The following is a 27,879-nucleotide window of genomic DNA, read 5'->3' on the forward strand; positions in this document are numbered from 1 at the left end:
TTTATGCGCTTGTCAACTGGCCAACCAATATCACAACAGTTAAACACATGCAAGGCATGGGAAACACTCACATGGCCTTTGGAGACCTTTGCAAGATCTTGTACTAGCTCAGAATGGCAAGACCTCTCCTCCTCCCAGAGGGGAGGGGTTGTGAGCGGGAGCCGGTTCCCGCACCAGCAGGGGGGCGTTTCCGGCCCCCTGCATCAGGCATTTTGGCTGCTGTGCCACGCCCCTGCTGCCAGCCAATCAGCCTGGCTCGGGGGCGGGGTTTAGTCACACAAGCGGCCGTGGCAGCACTGCGCCCTCACTTTGCTGGATGGGGGTGAGTCATGTATAGATTGTTTGATCCAATGCCTAAGCCAATACCACTCACATGCTGTAACCAATAAAGTTGTGGCCTTATTTAGCCCATTAACCTAAAATACATGTGTCCTTGTGTCTTATTTATCCCTAAGCGGGTGGCGGGTCCACAACTCACAATATTGCATGGGAAATTCCAGGGGGTTGTTTTGACTATATATGATTTCAGCTTTACACGCTACCCACTGGAATGTAACCCCCCCCCTCCCCAAGACATGCTCCTTCTGTACACATTGTTTTCATTCTGGTTGGGGCCCTTTCCTCCTCCCCCACAAAAAAACTTTTCTTTCCTGTCCTTTGACTTTTAATAAGTAGCCTAGGTTAGAACCCTCCTCCCTGTCACCATGGTTTTATATACGCATACATTTTCCTCATGGGTAAACATTTAAACATGTCACTTCACGTCTGCAATCTGAATTAGTACAGCTCGGCAACAGACACCTCTCACAAAGCTTCCAATCACGTTTTGACTCTGAGATAGCTGTCTTGACCAAAGCCCAGCTTGTTTGCAAAATGGAAGCTATAATGTAGTTTTGCGGTATCAGTGTATTTTTGGAGGCTTGGTATCAATATTTTTGGCTTTCCAGTTCCAAGCCTGATTCATCTCTTACCTTGTTCACTTGCTCCTTGTAATTCTTTCTACCACTGCACCTTAAGGTTAGCATATACAGTGGTACCTCAGGCTACATACGCTTCAGGTTACAGACTCCGCTAACCCAGAAATAGTGCTTCAGGTTAAGAACTTTGCTTCAGGATGAGAACAGAAATCGTGCTCCGGCGGCACGGCAGCAGAAGGCCCCATTAGCTAAAGTGGTGCTTCAGGTTAAGAACAGTTTCAGGTTAAGTACAGACCTCCGGAACGAATTAAGTACTTAACCTGAGGTACCACTGTATCCCGCCCCATAAAGGTAATTTTCCTCTATTCTCCCTCTCCTCCTACTCAGACACCGCCTGCCGCGCTCTCAGTGGCAGAGCATCTGCTTTGCATGAAGAAGCTCCCAGGTTCACTCCTCAACATTTCCAGGTAGGGCTGGCAGAGACCCCCATCTGAAAAGCTAGGGGGAGGGGGTCCTGTCAGCCACTGTAGACTATTACTGAGCTAGATGAACAGATGGTTATCCTGTATTGCAGCAGTTCACAACCTGTGGGTCCCCAGATGTTAATGGACTACAACTCCCATCATCCCTGAGCTCTGGCCTTGCTAGCTAGGGGTGATGGGAGTTGTAGTCCAACAACATCTGGGACCCACAGGTTGAGAAAGGCTGCTGTATTGCATGTGTCCACTTATTTCTGAACTGCCACTGGACAATCAAGGCAGGGGACACGTTTCCCCCATAACTGCTGCTGCCCCTTTCTCCCCACCCTCCACCCCAAACTGTTTTTCAAGTTGGTGGGGAAAGTAAACCATACAGACAGAGATGTCTACAATCAGCTTCACTGGTATTATTGGTGGCAGCTGCCCATGCATTATGGGTGCAGTTTTGAGCTGCATTTGCTCACACTGCATATTGTGCTTTCAGTGTGGCTGTTCTGCATTGCTATAAAAATATTCAGCTTTTGTTCATATAAAGATCATGCAGATATTGTCCATTTGCATTCATAAACATACAGGTTGTCCGTTGCTCTCCAGCTGCTGACAACTTCTTAATCTGTGAAGTGCCAGTTTTACTGTTGCTGCTCAATAGTCTGATCATTCTTAGCAATGACCTTCCCTTCCCTAACCATCCACCAATCTAACAGCATGAATTATTCGTCTAAGGATTCATACCTGCTGTCTCTCAGAGTGCCGTGAATCATCATCAGGACTGCAGAGAAATTCAAGGACCTGGACGAGAAGCAAACATGATTACAGAGATATGGATATAGATGTGCATCTTCTTGTTGTATCTCAGAAATATACCTTATCAAATGCTTCTAGGGAAGAAAATTCTCTAGATGACTGGCACTACTATAGCATTTTGGAAAAGTAGACCCGTCTCCAGAATGCCTGGAATTAATTTTCTGATGTATGAATTCAGCAAATAGAGAGCAATACAGCACCCACTTAAGTCTCAAGTTCTACTTTTATCTTCTATAAGAAAAGGAAATCTTTTTGGGCTCCACAGGCCAGACTTGAAACCACAATGACTTCAAAGCACCACATGCTTTGTTGGGACTTCAAAGCACCACATACAGCTAATACAGTTAACACAGTAGGTTTCGGCTCTACCACCCATCTGCTGATCAGCGGTAGGAATTGAAGTCTGCTTTCCTTTGTCAATGCACACTCTGGAGCACACTTTAAGGCTCCCAACTATGCACTGGCAGGCGGGTCTCTACCTGCCCTGCTCCAGACATCACATATGATCTCTGGTGTGGAGCAGGTGGGTGTAGCTTGGATGGAATGGGTTTAAGGGCCACATTTGAATCCCTGGTGGATCACGTTTGGCCTGCAGACTGAATTTTCTGATCTTCTCTAAATCCTCCAACATGTAGCTTGGTCTCTGTTGCTACTTAATCTTTATAAAATCACTGCCATCAGATTTCTCATGCTTTATATCCCATTTTTTGCACTGTTAAAGAAAGACATGATACACAGTCCCGTCATTTTAAATTATGGCATCACATAATGTAAGATTTTAGGCACTTTGTCAACAAAATAGTAATGAATATTAATTGCTTAATTAGTCCATGCAAAATAATCCTGGAAAAATGATCTTCTAGTTGTCTGTAAGCATATATACTTTGTTTTATTGAGTAATTTAAAAAAATGAAAGAAAGAAAAATCAAAATCAGCAACAGTCCTTTCCCCTTTATTTGTGCTCCCCCCCTTTTACCTGATCAAATAACGTCCTATTTACAAACAGTGTGTTGTTGGGCTTAGCAAGCTGTCGGGCAAGGAAAGTGAAGAGACATCCAACTTGTGAGGGGGTAAAATCAGAATTCTCCACCATAACCTAGACAAGGGGAAGCAGCTCAATTAATTAGGTTATCCCATGTTACCACTTAACATACATGAAACAGAACAAATAACACATAGCAATAACCCAAAATGCCACCGCTAACTGTGCAAAAGATAAACTGTATCCAATTCCAATGTAATAAAGAAAATAATATAAAGATTTCCAAAATATATTACTGGAAAAAGGGAATATGAGAAAGCCAGATTACTAAATTGGAATATTTAGATCACATAAGCACAAGGCAAGCACATTAGTCATTTCAAACAAAATTCATATGACTCTACTTGCATTGCAGTGTCCATACTCAGAAGGAGAGCAATTTATCATTACACTGCCATAAGAAATTCAGCTCATCATGGACTGGATGTAAGTATCAGCTCCGAAACCTTATCACAAGAAGCAGATATAGCACTATCACTGAGAAGTCATATTACACTGCCTTGCAGTAACAGCCAGCGACATTGTTCTGAACTCATCAGTGGATAACAGTAGGCATAGTTTGTGCAGTCTATGAAACAACTCGGCAGCTCATCATAAATAGTCGTAAAATGGGAGAGGGCAGAGAGAAGATGGACATAAATCAGGGGGTGGGTGGGGGGAAAACAATTCCATTTTCTCTCACCAAGGAGCAGACAGAAATGTTAACTTGTGAGAATCCTCTTCCAAAAGCTATTTATGACAGGTTTCTAACAATTAGCATCTTAAATTTTGCTATTCTGTACATAAAGAATTGCTAATACTCCCAATTATTCCTGACTATACCATGCTACCTATCCATATTTTGCACTTTGGAAACATTTCTGTCATGGAGACAGTATAGTTATAGTGTCTTAAAACAAAGCATTCCATAAATCCGTATTAACTATTTTATCTACCTTTTGTAAATCTAGATTTATCATATCTAGCCAAGCACTATGCAGAATCTGAGTACCCCTTTGCTTGGACACGAATGTGGCTAGGATTAAAATTCTCCTCATCACATGAGTGAATGTTCTGAACAACCTGCTTTCTACATGCTTAAAAGCACACTGCGGCAAGAACCACTTGTAAATAGACACCTGTAGCTACACTGAATTTTGCTGTGCTCCTTAAGATCTTAAATAGTTGTGCCCTGAAAAGAGGAGGGTCAAAATAACAAGGGCATTTTGAGATGCAGCATCATGCTTAAGGGAATAAGGGAAATACTTACTCCCAACTAAATTAAGTAGTTTCTCACATGGTCTAACCAAGATACAGCTAAGATGGCAAGGTTGATTGACAATTGCACCATTTCACCCAACATGTTCAGAACATTCTGGTGCCACCACAATGTTTACAGAACCGTACTCATGTACACACACAGAGAATGGCTAAGCTTTAGCAGTATTCAGAAGCTACTTCACAAAGTATGGGTGGGAGTCTGAGGAACTGAGAACAGTAGTGACAAGAGACAATTCAGTGACAAATTAGAAACTGGCAAATCTGGATTCAAACAGAATCTACCCCAACGTGCAATCCCTGATCTAACGAAAGTATGTAACTTGTCCCTAAGATCAATTTCCGTACCCAAGGACTAGAAAGTGGCCAGAATTTCTTTAAAAGGGATCCAGAGGAGATGAGGCAAATCGCAGACCAGTTAGCTTAATGTCTGTTCTGGGGAAAGTGATGGAAAGCATTATTAAAGCTAGAATTACCAAACGTATTGAACAGGTCCTGCTGAAGCAGAACCACCATGACTTCTGCATGGTTAAACACTGTCTCACCAACCTATTAAAAATAATTTTGAGTGTCAACAAGCATACAGGTGACTCAGTTGACACTATGTACTCGGGCTCTCAAAAAGCTTTTCACAAAGACTCTCAACAGATTCCTGAGTAAGCTCAGCAGTCATAGGATAAGAGGAGAGGTAGACCAATAACCAGTCAAAAAATAAGAAAGTTGAATCCCCCAAGGGCCAGTGTTGGGCCTGTGCTTTTTAACTTGTTCATTAATGATATAAAGGCAACACAGTGAAGTAGCAAAGTCTGCTGATAAACAAAACTGTTCAGGGCGATTAAAAGAAAAAAAGAGAATGCAAGGCACACCAAAAGGATATATCCAAACTGGGTGAACGGGCAGTAAAATGGCAAATGCAATTCATGATAAGCAAGTATAAATTGATGCACATTGCAGGAAAAAATACTAACTTTACATATATGTTAATGGTGTATAAGCCGATGGTGACCAACTAGGATGACAACTTTGGGGTCATAGTGAATAGCGTGATGAAATGCAAATCCAGTGTGCAGCAGCAGCAGCAGCAGCAGCAGCAGCTGTGAAATAAGTGAATTCTGCATTTGAGATCATTATGAAAGAGGTTGAAGATAAAGCTGCCAATATCATAACACTATTCCACAAATCTATGGTGTGACTGCACATGGAATATTATGTACAGTTGTGGTTGCCTCATCTGAAAAAGCAAAGGTAACCAAATGTATCCTCCTATGAGGAATGCTTACAACACTTAGGGTTTTGTAGTTCAAAAAGGCGGTTATGGTGGGCACATCTCCATGGCAGAGAGCTATATAAGGTTATGTAGAGTATGTGGCTAAGGAGAAGTCCCCATCCCCCTCTAGAACTCAGGGCGATTCATTCATGCTGAATATTGGATTATTCAGAAAGACAAAAAAGCACTTATTCATACACTCCCATAAGATGTAGTGATGGCCACCGACTTGGATGGCTTTAAAATACAAATGAATGGAGGCTAAGGCTATTATTGGTTACTAATGAGAATTATGTTCTACTTCCAGCGTCAAAGGCAGTATGTCTCTGGATATCAGTTGGTGGGAATCACAAGTGGGAAATGAGCTGTTGTATTCAGATCCTGCTTGTGGGTTTCTCATGGGCATCTGGCAGAACATGACTACATAGATGGGCCTTTGGCCTGATTAAGCAGAGCTCTTATGTCTTTAATGGCACAAGGAATGTACAAATTGGAAGGTCATGTAACGGAGAATCATAGAATCATAAAGTTGGAAGAGACCACAAGGGCCATCGAGTCCAACCCCCTGCCAAGCAGGAAACACCATCAGAGCACTCCTGACATATGGTTGTCAAGACCTCCAAAGAAGGAGACTCCACCACACTCCTTGGCAGCAAATTCCACTGTCGAACAGCTCTTACTGTCAGGAAGTTCTTCCTAATGTTTAGGTGGAATCTTCTTTCTTGTAGTTTGGATCCATTGCTCCGTGTCCGCTTCTCTGGAGCAGCAGAAAACAACCTTTCTCCCTCCTCTATATGACATCCTTTTATATATTTGAACATGGCTATCATATCACCCCTTAACCTCCTCTTCTCCAGGCTAAACATGCCCAGCTCCCTTAGCCGTTCCTCATAAGGCATCGTTTCCAGGCCTTTGACCATTTTGGTTGCCCTCCTCTGGACACGTTCCAGTTTGTCAGTGTCCTTCTTGAACTGTGGTGCCCAGAACTGGACACAGTACTCCAGGTGAGGTCTGACCAGAGCAGAATACAGTGGCACTATTACTTCCCTTGATCTAGATGCTATACTCCTATTGATGCAGCCCAGAATTGCATTGGCTTTTTTAGCTGCTGCGTCACACTGTTGGCTCGCTTGTCTTCAGACCAAGTGAGTGGAGCTTTAGAAAGGCAGTCTGGCAGTCTGGATAGGAGACCAACAATACCTTGTTCCATTGCTTACTCGTGGTTGTTTACTGTGAGCCTTGTTGCCTTTACACCATGGGTACCTGATATGAATGAGTCATGCCCTGTGGCCAAGTTGGCTGTCTGCTTCCTACTTTTCTGCTTTTCCAGGTCTGAGGTGATCTATTCAACTTCTCCATTACACACCAGCCAGCAGCACTTGGTTTCAGTTTACTCCATATGACAAATACATTAACAATATCGCTAGTCCGGTCAGTTATAAAATATTATTTCTTCTCTCATGCTCCTGTAGATTGGTCTGTGCTCATGTAGTCCCTCATAAAATACCAAAACTGCCCCAGGTCCCTCAGATGATTTATGGGAAAGACTTCCTTTCACCTACCAAGATCATTTAGACCGATATCTCATCTGTCAGCAAAGACTGTCCCCGACTCTCCTGCGACGCTAAGGCTTATTCAACCTGACAACATGAAACTATGTTGGACTAACGAAGCATACAAGCTCAGACATACCTGTCTAGAAAACCTTAGTGTCCTCAGTTAATAGGGTTAGCCCACAGTACAGGATACTCAAGATCCTGTAGTCAAGTGAAATGTAGTTGATTTTTTTCTTTTTATAATAATCTCAGAATATGCCCCAGGCAATGTATCCGTTATAGTGCTGGACACACAGAAGTTACCAGAGGACAATAGTAATGTTTTGCCTTCATGTATTCTGCCATGTGTAGAGACACATTTAAAGAAAGTGTAGCTGTGTATTGTCTTGTAAGGACTAAAGACACTGCAAAAAGTAGACAGAGACCTTCTTAGCCTATTATTTTTTAAAAAACTTATTTATGGCAAGAGAGCATTCAGGGTTTACTACAGGTTGATGGGGTGGGGAGCAAGCTCTAAGTGCGGGTTGCACGTATTTTGCAAAATCACAATAATGTATTATATATTCAGAAGCGCATAATGTGCACATTAATAAAGAGACATCCTGCCCACAGGATCATGATCTATATAAAAAAGATGAAGAGAACAGAGAGGATATGTGGAGGGAAAAACTTTGCTCCTTTACTCTCTAACACAAGGAATTAACAGAATATAATAAAGACATACACAAATACCATGGCTGCACCTTCTACTGTGTACTTGCACCTTTCCTTGCACCTTCTACTGCGTACTTGCTATTTTCTTTCTTCAAGTATTAAGCATGTTACATTTCTATAGGTTTGCCTTTAGTGCCTTCCCGTATTGTTCTGATACTTAAACTTTTAAACTCTCTTAACCTTTAAGTCAGTTCGTGATCCTGCCCTTCTCTCCTAGTGGCTCTGGCCACATTCTGACGTTTGTCCATGGCTTAATAAACTACAAACTTCATTTGGTGCCACCAAATTCCAAAATTCATTTGGTGCCACCAAAGCTTGCTTCTCTCCCCCCCCCCCCCCGCCAGCCTCCAGACCAGGTCGGGGAATAGTGGGGTGGCGGCGCTCCGCCTCCCCGCTATCCCGCGAGCTTGTGGGGCTGGCGGGGGGGAGAAGCAAGCTTGCTTCTCCCCCCCCCCCGCCAGCCTCCAGACCAGGTCGGGGAATAGCGGGGTGGCGGCACTCCGCCTCCCCACTATCCCGCGAGCTTGTGGGGCTGGCGGGGGGGGGGAGCAAGCTTGCTTCTCTCCCCCCCCGCCAGCCTCCAGACCAGGTCGGGGAATAGCGGGGTGGCGGCACTCCGCCTCCCCGCTGTCCCCCGAGCTTTTGGGCTGCAGGCTGCTGCCCGCAAGCCTTGCGAGCCCGCGGGACCTCCCGCCGGGCTTGCAAGGCTTGCGGATAGCTTCCTGAAGCCTGCATTCGCCCCATAGGACGCACACACATTTCCCCTTCATTTTTGGAGGGGAAAAAGTGCGTCCTATAGGGCGAAAAATACGGTACTTAAAATAGGAAAGATATAATGCATCAACGACTACTACCTTCAGTAATAAGGAATAGCAAATTTGTTGAAAGGATGAATATGTGTCTTTGAAAATTTGGAAACACGTGAGGTATTTACATTTGGGAGCATATACTGAATGCTTGGCATGCTCTGGTCCATGGGGTCACGAAGAGTCGGACACGACTAAACAACAACAACAACAACTGAATGGACAATTGTTAAGAGGTTGGAAACTGCTTTGGTTTCAATGCTTTCAAATAAGGAATTTTATTTTAGAGGTGTTGGTTCCTACATACTCATTATTAAAGAAATGAATGCCCTGGGAAACTTTAATTACAGGTGAAGAATCAAGGGGTTTGTTGGCAAGAATAATGGTATAATTAAAAATCTGGGAAGGAGGCACAATGGAAAACATATCAGAATTAGAATCCTACAATAGAAATGAACGTGGTATGTGAATCTGTGAAACAGGTACTGCTAAATGAATAAAGTTCAATGTGTATTAATGGCATTTTATGTCTTCTAGGGTTAATAAGACATACTCAGATACATTATTTAAATGCTGGGAAATGTTTAGCAACTAATGCAGACCTATTTCAGTTCTGGTGTGATGGGGTTATCACAGAACTTTCTAATGCCTTTTCTAATTTTATTTAATTGAATAGAAGATGAAATTCCAACTGTTATGAAATCTTTAATAATTTATAATATCTGCAAATGTTATGCGGGTTTGAACATGGAAAAATATGAACTCCCCCTCAAGGAGGGAGCAGTTACTGAAATGTTTAGATATAGAGAAGACAAACAAGTTAACTGATGCAATTAGCAGGAAATCCATCTCTTCTTTTCAATACCCTTTCAGTTACAAAATGTTATTTCTCTATTATTTTTTCCATCTTTGAATTTGAAGTTCTTCATCCTTCTAGCAGGATACAAGGCTCAGTTCCTGAACCTATGACAGCAATGTATTTTCTGTTAAATGTTATGACCAAAAGAAGCCTAATCTGGAACAGTCCAAGGCCACGCACAGAGGTAAATTTAGTTGCCTCCTCTCTTGTACAGTATATGACGTACATCCATTTTGCATTAACCATTTACAACAACACTGTGCTAAAAACTTATATCCACAGTTCTTTGTCCTCATTACGATTCAGTGTATATTATTTTCAAGATAAAGATATAATCCATCAATGAAACCAACATACATAATCACTTATGTATTAAGGTAAGTTAGCTTCATTAGTGCAATTCAGTGAAGCATATTGGATTAAGAAAGAGATGGCATTGTATGATTATTCTCTCATGAAATTGTACATTCTACAGGAAAATATTTGTTTAGTATTTTTAAAGAGCACCATTAGTTTAAAGTCAGGAAACATTTCTCATTCAAGTACCTCAGAGTACCTTGCAAGAGGTGCTAGTGAAGCCAGTGCCATTCACATCTTACCAAATTAGCAAGGCACACAAAGGACACATTTATTCATTTCCCAAAGAAAGCATTCCAACTCAGTGACAGGACTAAAATAAAGGAATATATAACACCCCAGAAACAATCCATCTTTTACTATGGCCACTACAAAAACAGGTGAGGAGGGAGCTTACCTTCAGAAGGATGTCCACAATTCTCTGTTGGTACTCTACAGCTTGCTTGTCATTCTTAAAGTCTTCAAATGTCTTTGTTAGATAATGGTATTGGGAGAGAAAAGAGGGGAAAAACACTTTATACCTTTATCCCCATATAATGGGAAATACGAAAAAAGCAGCAGCTAGCAGTGGGACTTGTTACATCCTTCCTTCATTCCCTCACGCCAACTGTAATTATCCACTAAACTTGTTACTTTACCCTGCTTGTAAATCTTGTTGCAAAGACGTCGGCGGCCAATTAGACTACAGAAACTGAAATAAAAGTACAACAGCACTTTGCAATGAAAGCTTTTTCTGATGGACAGTATCATTTGGCCTCTACCTGTAACACAACTCGCTCAAACTATAATTGTTTTCAGGTGCCTGCAGCATCTCAGACAGTAGTGTGAAGTGGAGAAGCTGACAGTAACATGCAAGCTGTTAAGATATGACGGCTTATATTGTGGCAGAAAGCTATGGGGTCCTGAGGCAGAGACAAGCGCAGTGCATAGATGTAACAGTTTCCAGAGGGGGTAGCCATGCTGTAGCAAACTCAAAACCAAGATGTTAAGCTCGTGCGCCTATTATAGCAGAGGGTTAAGAACAGGTCCTGAAGGAACAAAGGGAGAGGGAAAAGCAAACAAAACTTTCCTGTTGAATGGATTATTAGACAGGGAGGAAAGGAGCAAGATAAAGAAACCTAGAGCATTAAGGGGAGAGGAACATCAACTATACTAAAGACAGTAGAGAGGTCAATGAGAGGCTTATAAGTCTGGAAATGAGAAGATAATAGAGCCACCCAGAGTGGCTGGGGAAAACCAGTAATAATAATAATAATAATAATAATAATAATAATTATTATTATTATTTTGATTACTAAAGTTTCAGCAGAGTGCAGAAGCCAGATTGCAGAGTCAGTATTATTTCTACAGAGGCAATCTTCCCCACTTCCAATATGAAACTAGAGCATCAATACAGGCAACAATGTTAGCTCTAACAATAGGCACAAAATAAATTAGTTCTCAGCATAAAGAGGTATTATTTACACTGAGCAAGAAGAAGGTATCCCTGAAGTGAAAAAATTACCAATAATGACAGGGTGTAGTGTGACTTGTGGGTGTCCAGTGTGAAACTATTAGCAGCAAGCACATATGGAAAAGAAGATGAGCATCCATGAAAATGATGGGATTTTTACAGTGGCATCCTTCCACCCCCTCTTCTTCAGCCCCCAAACCCAATCTAGTATTGTGGGCTTCTAACCCCTAAGCCTCACACATACATCTTCCACTCTCCTTGGATATTAAAAATGGCAATGGAAATAAAAGGAGAGTCTTCTGCTTCTCTGTTCCTGAATCTAATAGTAGGGCAGCCTCTGGCTTCCAGAAATAGCAACTGCATGGTCTTTGTAAAATAAAAAAATAAAAAGGGCAGCTTTTCACATGTTGAACTACACACTTAGCAAGTGTACTGCTACATAATTTTTTACAATATCTGGCCCACCAAGAGTAATGTAATCCATAATGGTGAACAGATTTATCACCAGCATAACCTGGCCTGGAAACCTGTTACTTGCTGCAAAACTGCATATGCAATACAACAGCATTTTAAAGACTATTCCTAATAAAATATGCATTTTTAAAATGCATTGAATACATTGGTTCATGTTCAAGAAGTAAGACCCCCGGTGTTGGTGGAATTTGTGCCAGTGGCTCCCAAATTCCCTTTATTCAGAAAGGCCTTCCAACAGTAAATGGGATGGTTGGCTCATAAAGACTGAAACTCTACACACCATAAGGAGAGTTTTGTAGTGACAAACAGAGAATATTCAGTTGCAGCTAATACTGAAAAAGGTTAGCAAATATTATATTTGTCAAAGAAGTAAGTTTTTCTAGATTAGTGAAAACTTGACATATATATCTTTAATCAAATGAAGGAGGTGATGGGATTTCTCCCCCAATATCTTTGTGGAAGTGGTGTTGCCACTTACCAGTGCAAGAACATTGAGGAACTCCCGTGTATCGAAGTGCAGCAGTGTGCGGACATAAGGGTAAACCTCTTCATCGGTGGGTGCTTCTGCTGAGTGCAAACGAATGAGGAATTCAAAGACCTGCCATGAAAGATTAATAATCACTGAATACCTGAAGGAACTGTTCAAAGCTTACCAGCTCCTTAAACCTCCTTGAGAATACAGAATGGATTTTCAACAGCATTTTCTGTTCCTTAAATGCCATCCGCTGTGCTGGACGTTTATTTCCCGGTACAAGTTCAATGATTTAACAGTAGGCAAAGTACTTCTGTTTAACATATCCCATGGCTTCTTACATCCACTTTCACAATTATTGACATTTATTGCTGCTCACTGGCATCTGAGAGAGATTATCACCACAGGTTTCCTAAATAATGAATTCTGGCAAAAGACACAAGCACATTTGCCTTCGAGATTACTTTCCAAAATGCACCAATTCCTAATATATCGAGTCAATTTATTGGGACATAAAAGATAAAGGAAAGATTGTTAGCAGAATTTAAAATGGGAGAGTTATTATGAAAATCTATGAACCACAGGCCAAATGCTGGGGAAAATAACACGGACAATTTGAGCAAGAATGACTGGGGTTACCCGATCCAATCACTGCGCTTAAAACAGAAATCCATGAAGGAGTCTTGGGCCATTGGTGGAGGAAGAGGAGTGCGGGGGGAGAGTACCGCCCCCGGCAGCGCAATCCCGGTGGGGTGCCATCGCGGCTGCCCCCCTGCCTGCGCTGGGCACCACGCCCCCACAGGTGACGTGCCACACCCCCGTGATGCATGCCAACCCCCCGTGACACGCTCCAGCCCCGCCCCCGCCTGCTCTCCGCCCCCCTCCCCATGCAGGAGCATGACGCTCCGCCACTGCCTTGGGCAAAGGACATCTCTACACGGACCATGCCTATGGCTGTCCATCACAGACTATGAGCAACAGGTATATCAGTTAAACAGCACAAGACCAGAACAGCCCAGCAGAGTTGCAGAGAGCCACAACTGTGCAACTACTTGGGATAAGGAGTGCCAGTTCAGTAAGTAGGTTATATGATCAATCTGTACAGCGAGGCATGAGACACAATGCTTTGCTGTGGTTAAAATAACAGTTCCCCGAGGAGCTTTAGCAACAGGAACACAGAAGTGATGCCTGAAATTTACTGGCAGTGATTTAGATGCACCTGGCCTACATCCAAACTATCTGCCATGCTACTGAGCTGAGCACAGCTAATAAGCGCTAATGTCTTTGCATACAGAGCAAAACAATCAGATATGCTTCAAAATGTTGCTTCAATGTGGATATTAAAAGCTGATTTATACCATTATTGTGGCTATTTAACAGAATAGTAAGTCACTTCATGATCAGGGAGACAATCCTGTGCGCACTGTACGGTGGCGTACAGGTAGAGCACGTAAGATTGCACTGTAAATGTATAATACTTAGTGTAGAAAAATCTGGTAGATTTACTTGTTAGCCCTTATCCCCAACTACTCAAATGAAGCCTGCATGCACAAAACAGCCACACTTTGTCCCCAAGCCTTTTCCATTCTGCATGTTCCCTCCCATCATGTTTGAATGCAAAATTAGGCTTTTTAGATCAATGACTTTTCTTTCTTTACATTGCTTTGAAAAATATCATACATGAATACAAAATGTCACATAAATCCTTCATGGCAATCCTATGGCCTTTTTAACTGGGTGGGGGATATTGTTTTTGTTTCTTGCTATGGTATATATTTTTGTGTTCTTACATTGTAAACCACCCCGTGATCTTTGGATTATGGGCAGTATAGAAATTTACTTTAACAAAATCAATCTATCAATAAATCAGGTGATCTACTTATTGGCCATCCTCCCCGACAACTGAAATGAAGCCTAGGTACATTTCATCATATTCATGTCTATTCAGAAGCAAGTCCCACAGAGTCAACTTGAATTACTCCCAGGTAAGTGAGAATAGGATTGCAGCCTTAGCCTCTAGACTAGCGGTGGGGAATCTGTGGCTGTTCAAATGTCCCATCAGTCCCAGTCAGCCAGCATGGCCAATGGTCAGAGATTATGAGAATTGGAGTTTTAATAATAATAATAATAATAATGGCTGGTTCAGCAATATCTGGAGGGTCTCAAGGTTCCCCATTCCTGTTCTGGACTCCCATAGTCCATTATGGACAAAAAACCCCAGGAAAAAACATAGCACAGCTCCCAGCTGACTATATCTTCATTGAAAGAAGGGCAGGCGAAAGAATCAAAATGTGTATGAAAAAGTGCTCAGGGAAAATCACAAAGAGCTGTGGCAGACAATCAAAAGGCTACCGTTATCCAGATGATAGCAACTTCTTATCAGATATCTGCAACGTAACGGCTAAGCACAAAAGGCATGTCATTCCTATCACATTGTTACATGATTGCTATAGATAAACCAGGTTCCATGATGGGAGTCATCTGCCAACCTTAATAAATTTAATATCTGCACATAGTCTTAAAGAATACGACACAACTGGAATGTAGGGGGGGAACTATCCTTTTGAGTTTTTATTTGCTCGTGTTCCTGCAATATTGCCTCTTTTGTTTTGTCTCAAATTTTCTACACTCTCTCTTGTTTCCTCTATAATAAGACTTCCAAACATGGACCAGCAGTCTGTGAAGTTGAGCTCAGAAAACTTTGGGATATTGCTGTGGCAACCGTTGACAGAGTGGGTGGATACTATTCAAAGATGGAGGGAAGGGAGTTTCACAACAAATTATGCCTTTGATAATATTATTATTTCTTATTAAGCACACCTACAGGAGCAGCTTCCAAATTTTTCAAAAATGCAAAATTATTCTGGCAGAACATAGGAAACTGCCTTATATGGAGCCGGACCATCAATCATTCAGCTCATTATTTTCTATATGGACTGGCTGGGTAATACTGAGCCACTGGCCTTTCCAGTGAATTTTGCAGTTTATTTTTAACTCACCTGATTTTTAACCAAAGGTACCAGATCTTCAGGGATATTGCCCAGTGGATAAGCTCGACCAGCCAAACAGCAACTGTTAAGAAAAGACAGTGTTAAAACAGTGTCATAAATTAAGAACTGTAACATAACAAAGACCTAGTTGCAGCTGGAAATGGCCCCCATTTCCTTATCTAGGTTCCTACTCATATACAAGTGGGACCCTTCAACAAACAGCAGCAGAGTGCTCCTGTTCAGGGTTCCAGTCACTCTGCTTGAAGAGTTTGGATTTGGATTTGATATCCCACTTTATCACTACCCGAAGGAGTCTCAAAGTGGCTAACATTCTCCTTTCCCTTCCTCCCCCACAACAAACACTCTGTGAGGTTGAGAGTAAGGTTGAGAGACTTCAGAGAAGTGTGACTAGCCCTAGGTCACCCAGCAGCTGCATGTGGAGGAGCGGAGACACGAACCCGGATCCCCAGATTATGAGTCCACCGCTCTTAACCACTACACCACACTGGCTCTCACACTGTTCTATACCCCTGCAGTTTCCCCACTCACCCAAAGCAGTCTATCAGCATTAGAATTTAGTTTGCTTGCCTCTAATTGTTGCAGCATATCTTGACACATAATCACTTCAGTGACTCCACTTTTCAACCATGCAGGCATCCACTTGGCTCTGATAATACCTTTCCTGATCTTAGGTCTACATTCCAGTCAAGCTTCTATTATGATGGTACTGAATAGCCTCTCTCCTGCCAAGTGTTCTGAACCTCTTGGCTTTCCTTTTCAATTTCATTTTTATCCCTTTCAATTTCCTTTTTATCTCATTTTTATTAAGTTTCCTCTTTTGAGGAAGTCAGAACAATGTTGGACTTTCTTGGCAGTTGTCCACTTATATGCTGGATTTCATAGCACCATGGTCACTGTTCTAGATCGGTTCAACAATACCTACATCTTGCACTAGGTCCTGGACTCCATTTAAGATAAACTCTAGGGTAGCCATCCCTTTGGTCAGCTCCATGGCCAACTGTTCTCATGCACAGTTATTTAGGGTATCTGGAAATTTTACTTCTTTACTGCAACTGTGCATGTGTGTACCCAGTCGATGTGAGGGAATTTGCTACTTCTACAACACTTCGTCTTTCAGGAGCCTCCTTGATTTCATTCTACATCTCAAGATCACCCTGTGCATTTGAGGCAGTGAGATGATAGGACATCCCTAGCAGGGATGCCAGCTTGAATAAAATATGGGGGAGGCAGATAAGCCCCGCCCCACAAAATAGATCAGATGATGTGGCACGCACACACCATTTGAATGGCAATGCTCATCAACTGAGGGTGGGGGTGCTGCCTGGGGTGCAGAGAATCCTGGCTAAGCTATGGTATTGGCTGCTGGCATGGCAGATCTGTTGGGTTTCTCTGTCCCTATGTGACAAAAAAAGATCATACTACAGTGGTACCTTGGTTTACGAACTTAATCCGTTCCAGAAGTCCATTCTTAAACCAAAGCATTCTTAAACCAAGGCATGCTTTCCCATAGCAGCGGGGGACTCAGTTTACAAATGGAACACACTCAACATGTCCTGCTTCCAAGGCAAAGTTCACAAACCAAAACACCTACTTCCGGGTTTGCTGCTTTCTTAATCCAAGTTGTTCATAAACTAAGCTGTTCTTAAAGCAAGGTACCACTGTACTATAGAAAGCAAAACATAAATAACTATCTCATAGATGCTGGATGTACCATACCTTATATAGACAAGCAGCTTGTTGCCCATGATGACTTGCTCGTCTAAAAAACAAACAAATAAACCACACACAGGGAAACAAAAGCTTTGTATTATCTTCTGGAGTTGAATTTACTCAAAGTTTATAACCTGCTTTGCTAAAAGGGCCTCAGGTGACTTACTTGCAATAACCAAGTGATTTGACAAACTCAATGTTCCATTTTCTTCATAATCTGACATATGGACAGATGTCTACACTAAAGACATTGCATCTTGATACTAAACATTTGAGAAGGTTCATGAAAGGCTGAAAATGTCAAAAAAAATACTATAATTTTGACATTTACTAAATAATAGTCACTGTATAAAACAAAGGAATGACACCATGCTTGCTCAGAAGGTTCAGGGTCTTGGCGGTATATTCCTATCCTCTTATAGGATATTGGCATCAGCTAGAAGAATGCATAAGTCCCCCTTCATCTGAGCTATGGAACATAGTGAGCTGCTTTATACCAAGCCACACCACTGGCAGTGTCCCTCCAGGGTTTGTAGCTCATTTGGGTACACAGAAGCTGAGTAGGATCAGCATATACGTTAAGGTATAGGCTGGATTCATGTGAGTTTTAACATGAAAGTCATTTCCAGAGAGGAAGTTTATCAGTCATAAAGCAGATCTCTCCAAGGGAACAAGCCAATGAAGTGAGCTGAGACTAGGATGACTGGAGGTGGGTAGGGTAGGCTATAGCAATCCCTCACATTCAGATATCACAAACCAAACTTTCAAAAAGTGCCCAAAATGTAAATTTAAACAATAAATACTTATCAAACACAGAGTACCTGAGAGAGACTTTCCAGCACTAAGAGGATGAGCAATGACCTTGAACAATTTCTGGGGGTGGGAGGAATGAAGAGAACACAAACAAGGTTAGCAGATGTCTCCTTTGTTGCTCTTCATTTTTGTTCAACATATTAATAGTGGATTTGGCAGTAGTAAAAAGACTTCAAAAAAGGAGAGATTTCAAAAAGGGAAAATTGTCAAGTAGTCAAAGGGTGCAACTGTAGTTGAATGGGAAGTTTTGCTCAGGGCAGTTTGGTTTAAATAGCTGCAAATTGTTTTGGAACGGCAGCATAATACAAAGGGAGTGTGCCCCAGGCCCATACCACATGAGGTAAAGCTTTACTATGTGGGAAAGTGTACTTAAACACTCGCCTGCTGCCTTCTCCAGTCTCTTTCAATGCCACAACAGCAGCTCATCTGTCCACTAAGAAAATGAGGGAGCAGTATGTGGTAAGTAGGTGACACCGAAGTTCTCATGGGAGACCAGTATGGGATTGGCTGGTTTCCTTTCAAGGCTAAAAAATAATTTGATTTCCTATCCAATAAGAGTAATAGAGAAGGGGGTTTTCTTCATCTATACTGCAGAGGGGAATATCCAGCCCATTGGCCAAACTTGGTCAACCAAGAATTTAAATTTGGCCTGGAGGGCCATTTCCCCCCCAAACCACTCCCACCTGCCCCAGAACTAATGTCATATGTGATGTCACCTGTGAGACAGGTATAGGTATGGTTGGGAACACAGTTGGGAGCCAGAGCCTCACGCATTTTAAAGCACCACACAGGGCTCTTTGCAAACCCTGCATGATGCTTTGACGTCCCAACTTCAGGACTTCAAAGCACACAATTGCCTGATGTCACTGTATTGCCTAGTGATGGACAGGTGGGCAGCCCACCTGTCAAATTTGGTCCAGAAGCCTAGGATCTGATAAGAATCTGGCCTATACTAGATTGCTGCCTCTGTGCATTCAAACATCCAGGGGATTACTGGTTGCAATTAAATGCAAGGGCCAGTACCGGAACCAGTGTAGATGCAAGAAAGGGAAAGACTATAAAAATATATCACCTGGGAGGTAGCAAATCCAACACACTCTTTACGGAACTGCAGATTTCCTTCTACCCATCTTAATATTAATTCCTTTGCATAGGAGGCTGCCTTATAACAAGTGAGATCATTGGCCCATCTAGCTCAGTACTGCCTACAGAGACTGGCAGCCACTTTCTCCAGTATTTCAGACCAGGGTCTCTCCCAGCCTTACTTGGAGATGCTGGGGATTGAATCCTGAACACAGAAGATATGGCACAACTGATAAATAGATGTTTCCCATTGGTGATGAATTACTCATGGAATTGATGACATTTCCAGTGTATAAATTACGTTGGGTGGGAAATGTAAATTGTACAAAGTGGCCTTTAGCTACGCTGCCAATAACAGTTATTCAGCCAGCTATAGTGGCAAAACTGGCTCATGCAGATGTCCTAATACTGCAGTAGTTACCACCATCCTTTAGAACATTTTCAGCACTAAAATTTTCAGGCAGAAAACTGGTATCAATCAGTACACTCAGGCAGTTGCTTAATAACCACTGCTACCGCCACTGAAATAATATACTTATTTCCCTACAAGAAGACTGAAACAGCATCATGGTTGCTCATGCAAATGAAAAGTAATAGGTGATGAATACTTAAGGTACGTTATAATAAACAAACCAACGTGCTGCTTATTTTTTTACCTGGACCAAAAAAACAAACAAACAAGCTTAGAAATTATGTTATTACATTTTGGGGATACAAGGGATTTGTCCTGTCCTTAACAAAATGTCAGTGCAATTATGTAGCTGGTAGTTGACATTATGAATGTGTCACTACATGATCTTCTCTCTAATTCTCCATGACAACAGCTAAATGTTGACCTTTTCCACCATGCAGTCCATAGTGGCACCATCTTTCCAGTAGTCCTAGACCTGCCATGATATAATCTGTGTCCACACAGGTTTGAATGATTCATCAAACAAGGAATTTAATAGAGAGAAGAAACATATTTAAGGCACCCATATTTACAGTTTCCCCAGCGGCCTGTTTACTTGTTATTTTCTAGGAAGCAATCTCAAACTACAAAATAAAATTCTGAGTGCATGCAATGCCTCTCCACTCACCCACCATGTTGGGATCTAACAAGTAAAATAATGCTCTCTGTTTATTTAAATGAAGTATCTCTCCCTGGGAAAAGGAGAGATTTTAATCCAGTGGTTTAAATAAACAGTATAGTCTAGCTGACGCACTTTCTCTTCCTGCAATGAAAACAGGTATGCAATAAGAAGAGGTCCCCAGAGATGGGAAACATGTAGTCCTCCAGAAGCTGTAGGATTCCAACTCCCATCAACCTCCACTATTATGGCCAGTGGCCAGGGTTGATGGGAGCTGTAGTCCAATGACATCTGCAGGGTTACACAGTACCCTACCAGTGCTCTTATTTAATTGAATTCTATCTCCAGAAAGTAACACGAGATAATCACAATGTTCAACATATGATGTTGGGAAGGCAGAACCATATGAAAATCACGTATCCATGAGTTCTTTCTGGAAGGCTACTGCATATGACCAGTTTATTACAATGCACCCTTAGCCTCAACATCAGTGATGATATCACAAAGTTCTTTGTATAAGAGCCTCTGATAATTTAAAATCTGTTTCAGTTCTGTTATTGCTTGCTTGCACTTTATTGGAAGAAAAATAAAATAGTGATTATTTTCCAGACATCTTATGAGCAGTCCATGTTGGCTACATCCTTAGTAAACAGCTTGCTACTGACTTGTTTATTGTCAAATGTTGCATAGTTATTTATTTGGTCTGAAAAAAACAACCACTGGCTGAAGAGCAAGTCCTTGAAATTACTTAAACCAGCTCCATGTTTAGTGATGCTTGATAAGAACCATGAGACTTATTGCTCTCAGCTTCAAAGAAAATGGCTGTGGCCAGTGTCACCCAGGGAATGTGTGTGTGGCTTCTCCGTAAACATGCACAATGTTCAGAATAAATAAGAACTGCAGTTAATGAATAAAAACTGGACTGCTCCAGTCTAAAGCAAGAGACTAAATAGTAAAGGAAACCAATGTGATGGCCTCCAGACCATGTTGGACTCCAACTCCCTTAATTCCTAACCATCAGCCACCCTGGCTGGGGCTGATGTTTAGTTAAGCGTCTTGTGGAAAACTGATGATGAGCATAAAAGGTACTTGTGGCTCCAAACTTCCTACCTCCATTGGTGTAATATAGTCATTCATGCCACTGTTGTAGACATAGATCATGGCATCATACAAACGATTCTCCCAGCACATGAGGACCACCTAGGAACAAAAAAATATGCCTTGAGACTTGAAGATTTATTCAACACTATAACAGATAGTAAGCAGCATGTGGACTCAGGAGATAATGTAGAGCAATACATATACAAAAAGCTGAAACTGATTTCCTTAAATGAGGGGGAAGGGAGGTAATTTGTAGCAAAGGGCTTTCCAACGTCCACATGCTGGTTTTGGAATTCCCGGCTTTTCAAAGGGATGTTTAAAGCCCTTTTACAAATAGAACCATGCTGCTTCTTAAACTGCGGTATGGAGCTGCTTTGGAAATGCTTTCAAACAGTCCTGTGCTGCTCTTTGAACCTCCAGTTCTTTAAGGTTCAAGCAGCACTGGAAGGGAGAACAATTCCCCCTCCTTGAACGAGCCACTGCTCATAATAATAATAATAATAATAATAATAATAATAATAATAATAATATTTATTTATACCCCGCCCTTCCCGGTTTAAAAACCAGTCTCAGGGCGGCTAACAGCAAATATAAAACATTGTTTAAAATGTGACTTAAAAGCAGCATAAAACAGCTGGGCAATACAACATAAAATGCAGCATCAATATCAATAAAATTCAGGGGTCATTTTTTTTGGGGGGGGGGAACCCAGTCAGTAGACATCGAATGGTCACCAGGGCTAACTGGCCAAGTTGGTTCTACTAGGGCCAGCAAGGAGGTGTGTGAATAAGAATTTAAATGTGGGGTCCCAGAAAGGGTTTCTTCATAGAAGAGGAAAGGGAAAAGGAAAGGGAAAATTAGCAGATCAGGCTAATTCAAATTGAAGGCCAGATGGAATAGCTCTGTCAGAAGGAGTGGTTAATGGGTGGTGGAAGTGCTTCACCAAAAGAACAATTGGGAGCTCACTTTAAGTGCCCAATTTTTCCTTTGAAGCCCCGCCCTTACCCACAAGACACCTGGTTACATCATACATGACAAGAATAGGGCAAGTGGGCATGGACTCCTAAAAATGGCTTTGCAGACCAAATGGGGAGGCCAGGTAAAGCCTTATTTGGCTTGCACACCAGAGATTCCCCACCCATGATTTACCCCAAGTTTGAAACTGGTATTAATCCACATAATTATAGCTGGATTAATGTAGATTACCCTAAGAGATCTTGTCTGGTTCTAAAATGCTTTTTAGAGTTTTACAGAGCCCAGGGGCATCTCTGTAGCACAATGCAACACAAAACGTTTTAAACATCTTGTTTGTTAACTATCAAAAACATTCGTACTTAAATACCAGCAGAATGAGATTACATCCATGTCAAAATATGAAGGTTACCAATTATCACCTGCTGTATGTCTAGGCTGGTGATATCCATATGTACAATGCAAGCCTCCATGTTTGCCATTAAATTCTTATCTTGGAAGTGAAGCAGCAAATCTTTCATAATTTGAGCTGTAATTCCTATCAATTTATCACTTAAAATGTATGGCTCAAGACACTCCAGAAAGACACCCTTCGCCACAGAATTTTCACTCATCTTGTCATACATCTGGCTAAACAACAGATCCCTAGAATGAGGATGACAAGTGAATAAGTAATTATCAAAAATTAAAAACTTATTTTAGCTAGTAATGGTTGACTTCTACAGCATACACAGCATTGAAAACACTTCCTGCATTCATATTACGGATGGGGGACTGGTCAATCTATTTCTGCCAGTATCCGTTTTGCATGTGTTCAGACAGTAAATCTGTTCTGTCCCATGTTTCAAATACATATTAGTCTATAAATATGTATTTTTTTCACAAAATGTAATTTAGTAACATACCTTATCTTAAAATAAACATTTTGGTACTTTTTTTTAAAGTAAGAACTGCTTTGTAAAATTCAGATCAATGTGAAATCCAAGAGGATAATTGCATTCTGATCTGCATATGAGTCCAGAAGTTACAGAATTCAAAAAGATGAAATTCCTGAAACATCTGTCATTCAGACCAAAAACTTTAAAAGGTGAGGCCGTAAAAGGAAAATCCATTTAGAAACCGCCATTTTACAAATAAGCAATTGCGAATGCAGTGCTATAATTCAAGATCATTCAGACAGGAAATTTAGAGAAAACCTTCCCCCATGGCTCAATTGTTCCATCATTGTCAGCTCTCATATTCCACTTTTCTTCTGGGACACCTGCTGTTTGTCATTAAGGCAAGGAACAGCTATAGGTGGCAGTCCTTGTGCAGTATGTATGGCAAATCTATTGAGTTCAGTAAGCAAGTTTCTCATGCTCTCACTTACATCCGCTGAAGCAGAAGGCAGTAATCAACAATGACAGGCACCATATCCTGCGAAAAAACCACACAGAAAGTGTCACTAACAATCCGCAAGTACTACTTGATCTCCTATTACTGCTCTGTAGCTGTTATCCAGAAAAGATTAAACTTGCACTGATACAGGGAGATCACAAAATTAGGAAGTCACTATATTGCTTGCACATTATCCTCAAGACTTGAAAAAAATTTCTGACGCAGAAGAATCAACCCTGCATCTACCACAAGATGCCCAAGAGCAGCATGATAGCAGCCTATACAAGGAAATATTATTTTTATATAGGTGCTGCCATTTCTCTTGAAACAATCCATAACCGTTTTAACCTCTGAATTTTAAGTGGAAATAGAAAAGAGAAATCGCTGCAAAAGCATTGTACCTGAAAGTGCTGCTCCATCACCTGGATTTTACCCTGATCAGGACATTTCTTCATCGTTCGATCAGCAAAATGGATAAGAATTTCAACCATCTGTGAAACAGAAAGATTACAGAGGTAAGGAGCGCCCGTCATGCTTCATATGAAAGGAAGGTGCTTGACGATGGAAGGAGAGAGAACATTCCCAGCCCTACCTGAAGATGCCAGAGACAGAATGTGGGATCTTCTGCCACTGATCTATGGCTCTAGGAATGAGTTCAGAAAGGGATACAGGGGCCAATTGGGGGTAGGCTGTCCAGCTGCCAAAGTTCTCTCACAGATGCTGGGTTTCCTATCCACAATCCTTTGAATCTAATAGGAATGGCCTTGAACTTGGTGAATCAGCAGCCAGTGCAGAGGTGTCTCATTCTTGTCAGAAGCCATGCTACAGCATTCTGCACTAACTGCAGCTTCCAGATCAAGTGCAAGAGAAGCCCCACATAGGGTGCATTGCCAGGAATCCAAGCTTGAAGTCAGGAAAGACTGAACTACTGTGGTCAAGGCTCTGCCGGTTCAGGAACAGCCATAGCTGTGGTATCAGTCACAGCTGCTAAAGGGGCCTCGAACCACTAAGGCTACCTGGATCTCCCACAAAGTTTGGACCCAATATCAGTTAATGTACAGTCTCAATGTTTAATCATTGTGGAGGTGTAACTATATACAGTGGTACTTCTAGTTAAGAACTTAATTCATTCTAGAGGTCCGTTCTTAACCTGAAACCATTCTTGACCTGAGGTACCACTTTAGCTAATGGGGCCTCCCACCGCCCCGTGCCGGAGCACGATTTCTGTTCTCATCCTGAAGCAAAGTTCTTAACTTGAGGTACTATTTCCGGGTTAGCGGAGTCTGTAACCTGAAGCGTCTGTAACCTGAGGTACCACTGTACTCTGGTATTTGTTAATAAGGATGAGCATCACTTATGATGTAAGAAAACAATATGCATTGATGGCAAGTATGACTTTTAATTGTCATTGCTTTTACACATTCAGATGTACACCAGCACACACACCCTAACTAAGCTGTTTGTTGGGAAAACAAAAGCGAAATTGTACAAGGGTGGGGGGGGGGAGAGAGAATGTAGCTCTATATTTGGAAGGGGGGAAAAAAATGAGATTAGGAAGAGGAAAAACTCACTCTGTCTGCAACAACAGCCTTTCGTTTCTGTTCATCTCCAGACAACCCTGTTTAAAAACAAAACAGAATACCAAGTCTTTTCCAGGTCAGACTGCAAATGAAAAAATTCCTCACTTATTATAACTCAGAGTAGGCAATTTTTTTAAAAAAATGTCTCAAAGCACAACTTTAAAGTGTATAACCACCACCACATATAGTGTAGAATTAAAACACAGGCAGGATTAATTTTAGCATGGGATTAGACGAATTTATGAAAGGCAGGTGTACCAACAATGGCTTTTAGCCAGGACAGAAAGCTGAAAGTTCCATGTTCATAGGTAATATATCTCTTAAGATCAGCTGCTAGAAGGTAAGCAATTGGCTTTTGTTGAAGCAATTACTTAGGTGGTATAATACCTAAATCAAACTTACCTACAACAGCCTTGGCTTTCCCTTCGTGAAAGGACCAAGCTAGAGCCAGTGCTTCATTAAGGCAGTCTTGTTTCAGAAGGTGATCTATTCTCTGAAGTCAGATACACAACAGCGACAACTGTTACAGATTGTGACCAAAGGCAATCTCCAATTAAGGATTTAATTCAGGAATTCTAATTGCTCTGTTTGTGTTTTAAGACATTTCTAGGATGCTTGCTCCAACACAGAAACATTCAACCCCCTCCCCTCAAAAATACAATGTGCTTGACCCACACATACACGTGTCTCAGATCAATCAGCCACTCAAAAATAGTACCCCACAAATCCATTCTGTAAACAGGCAGCACTGAAAAATGATTAACATTAAAACATCAAAACAACTGCCCTTTGAATAACATGGACCTGGGCAATAATTAATGGCAGTTAAAATAATAAGCCAATCCATTTTATTTGTCATCCACTTGTCAGTTTGGAACAAAACTAACTATGGGGTTTGCTGATGGAAGGAACATGATACATTAACTCCCTTTAGCAATTTCTTCACATTTTTGTAAGTTTCCCTCATTGCTGATACACAGACAGCATCAACAGTACTGAGGTAATCTTTCAGTGCATCATGAATAATTAAATAAATAAAGAAGACACCACAGTCTAGATTAGCAATGCTTTATTATGTTGGTTGGTGAAAATATTGCGTTCAATTAACAGATACCAATGTTTTCTGTCCATAATGTGTATATTTACTATGCAAAGGTTTGTCTTGAAGGCAGCTCATTCCTCCTGTCACCAAGTCATGAACCTAAGGTCTCTACAGTGTCATCCTATACTTGTCTACTCAGTTATAAGCCCAACTTACTTCAGAAAAGCTTAGTCCTATGTAAGTGAATTTAAGGTTGCAGCCTTAATACACTAAGGCCTTTCTCTTCACTTACCTCTCTCCAGCTTCTCAGTGTCATCACATGGACAGACTGAAAGTAGAGGAAAGTAAAAGCGCAAGTAAATGCAGTTGTCTACTTAAGCATTCGTTGGTAGTAACTATGAATTCCCATACTAACTGGCAGGATGTTTAGGCAACATTTAGCCTAGGTGCTGAAGAAACATTAAGATCAAAGGGCTATCTAATCCAGCATCCTGTTTTCCACAGTGGCTAACAAGATGCAGATGAAACGACCACAAGCAACATCTGAAGACAAAAAACCTCTCATGCCATCTCTGATGCTGGAGATAGTATATATAGCCATCATGACTAGGAGCCATTGATAGCCTTATTCTATTTATTACATTTACATACACCACCTTTCTGCCAAAGCACACAACATGCTTTACAAGTACTAAAACAAATGTCAAATAATTCTATACTGAGGTAATAATAACTTAATCGTTCTAATAAGAGGCAGATAAAGAGGCCTAATAAATAATAAAATAGTTTTAGAAGAACCTGGTCAGACTTACCTTTGTACCTAAATAAAATATTTGACCACCACAGTTGCTGATTGACTGGTAACAAGCTTTCTCTCCCACCAGTGCCTAAAAAACATGGAGTGTTTTTATTTAGTACAAGAGTACAGTAGTGGTGTTTTTCACTAGTAAGAAAATATATGAGGAATATAGGGCAATGGAAAAAATAAGTGCAGCCAGACAAGCTTAATTATTTGGTCGTTTCTCTCTCTCCTTTATGTAGTAGCAGGTGACAAATTCAAAGTAGAGCATTTAGTAGTCATTTAACATTCATTTGTGATCCACTAAGAGTTTTAATGATGTGTTATGGGTCAACAAGGCAGCTAATATTTACCAAATAGGTTGACTATATTTCAGATGTGTAGTTTGCAATGCAGAAGCTTGAAACAGAAGCTACCGTAAATTTCGCTCCATAACACGCAGATTTTTCCTCCTAGAAAGTAAGGGGAAATGTCTGTGCGTGTTATGGAGCGAATGCCTACAGATGGCGGGGGAATCTGCTGCAGTTGTGAGCAGTCCGTGGCTCGCTTTGAAACAGCAAAGCGGGTGTAAGCAGCTCCGGTCAGCTAGCGGAGCCGGGGAGGAGGGAGAGAAGCAGAGCGGGAGTTGGCTGCTTTAAAACAACCCCGTCCTCTATGTCCCTCTCTCCTCCCCACTGAGCTGCTAAGTAGCAGCAAAGCTTTTCAGCCAGCCTAGCCGGGAGGAGGGAGAGAAGCAACCCCGTGCTCTCTGTCCCTGCCTGCAGTTTTTTGCTGTCCGATTTTGGATTAGCCACTGTAGGGGCTGTGTGTGTGTGTGTGCTTGAGCTATCGTTCTCCTCCTCCTGCTTCCCGTTCACTCTCCCA

General features: G+C 41.5%; 1 protein-coding gene across 4 annotated transcripts in view; it reads right to left on the reverse strand.

Moving 5' to 3' along the window:
• The window catches only part of VPS8 (VPS8 subunit of CORVET complex), an 88,901-nt gene that overhangs the window by 40,425 nt on the left and 20,597 nt on the right, over positions 1–27,879 (reverse strand). For all 4 annotated transcript variants that reach the window (XM_077930038.1, XM_028730816.2, XM_077930037.1 and 1 more), the window contains 15 exons: positions 27,029–27,103; positions 26,509–26,544; positions 25,577–25,667; positions 25,166–25,212; positions 23,996–24,085; positions 23,587–23,633; positions 22,640–22,862; positions 21,255–21,344; positions 18,000–18,051; positions 17,185–17,227; positions 15,457–15,529; positions 12,464–12,583; positions 10,456–10,527; positions 3,177–3,296; positions 2,129–2,185 (listed from right to left, as the gene is read on the reverse strand). In XM_077930038.1, coding sequence (XP_077786164.1) covers positions 2,129–2,185; positions 3,177–3,296; positions 10,456–10,527; positions 12,464–12,583; positions 15,457–15,529; positions 17,185–17,227; positions 18,000–18,051; positions 21,255–21,344; positions 22,640–22,862; positions 23,587–23,633; positions 23,996–24,085; positions 25,166–25,212; positions 25,577–25,667; positions 26,509–26,544; positions 27,029–27,103 — 1,236 coding nt within the window. The remainder of the gene's footprint in view (positions 1–2,128; positions 2,186–3,176; positions 3,297–10,455; positions 10,528–12,463; positions 12,584–15,456; positions 15,530–17,184; positions 17,228–17,999; positions 18,052–21,254; positions 21,345–22,639; positions 22,863–23,586; positions 23,634–23,995; positions 24,086–25,165; positions 25,213–25,576; positions 25,668–26,508; positions 26,545–27,028; positions 27,104–27,879) is intronic.

The sequence above is a fragment of the Podarcis muralis genome, chromosome 6 (assembly GCF_964188315.1).
Source record: "Podarcis muralis chromosome 6, rPodMur119.hap1.1, whole genome shotgun sequence".
Classification (NCBI taxonomy): Eukaryota; Metazoa; Chordata; class Lepidosauria; order Squamata; family Lacertidae; genus Podarcis; species Podarcis muralis.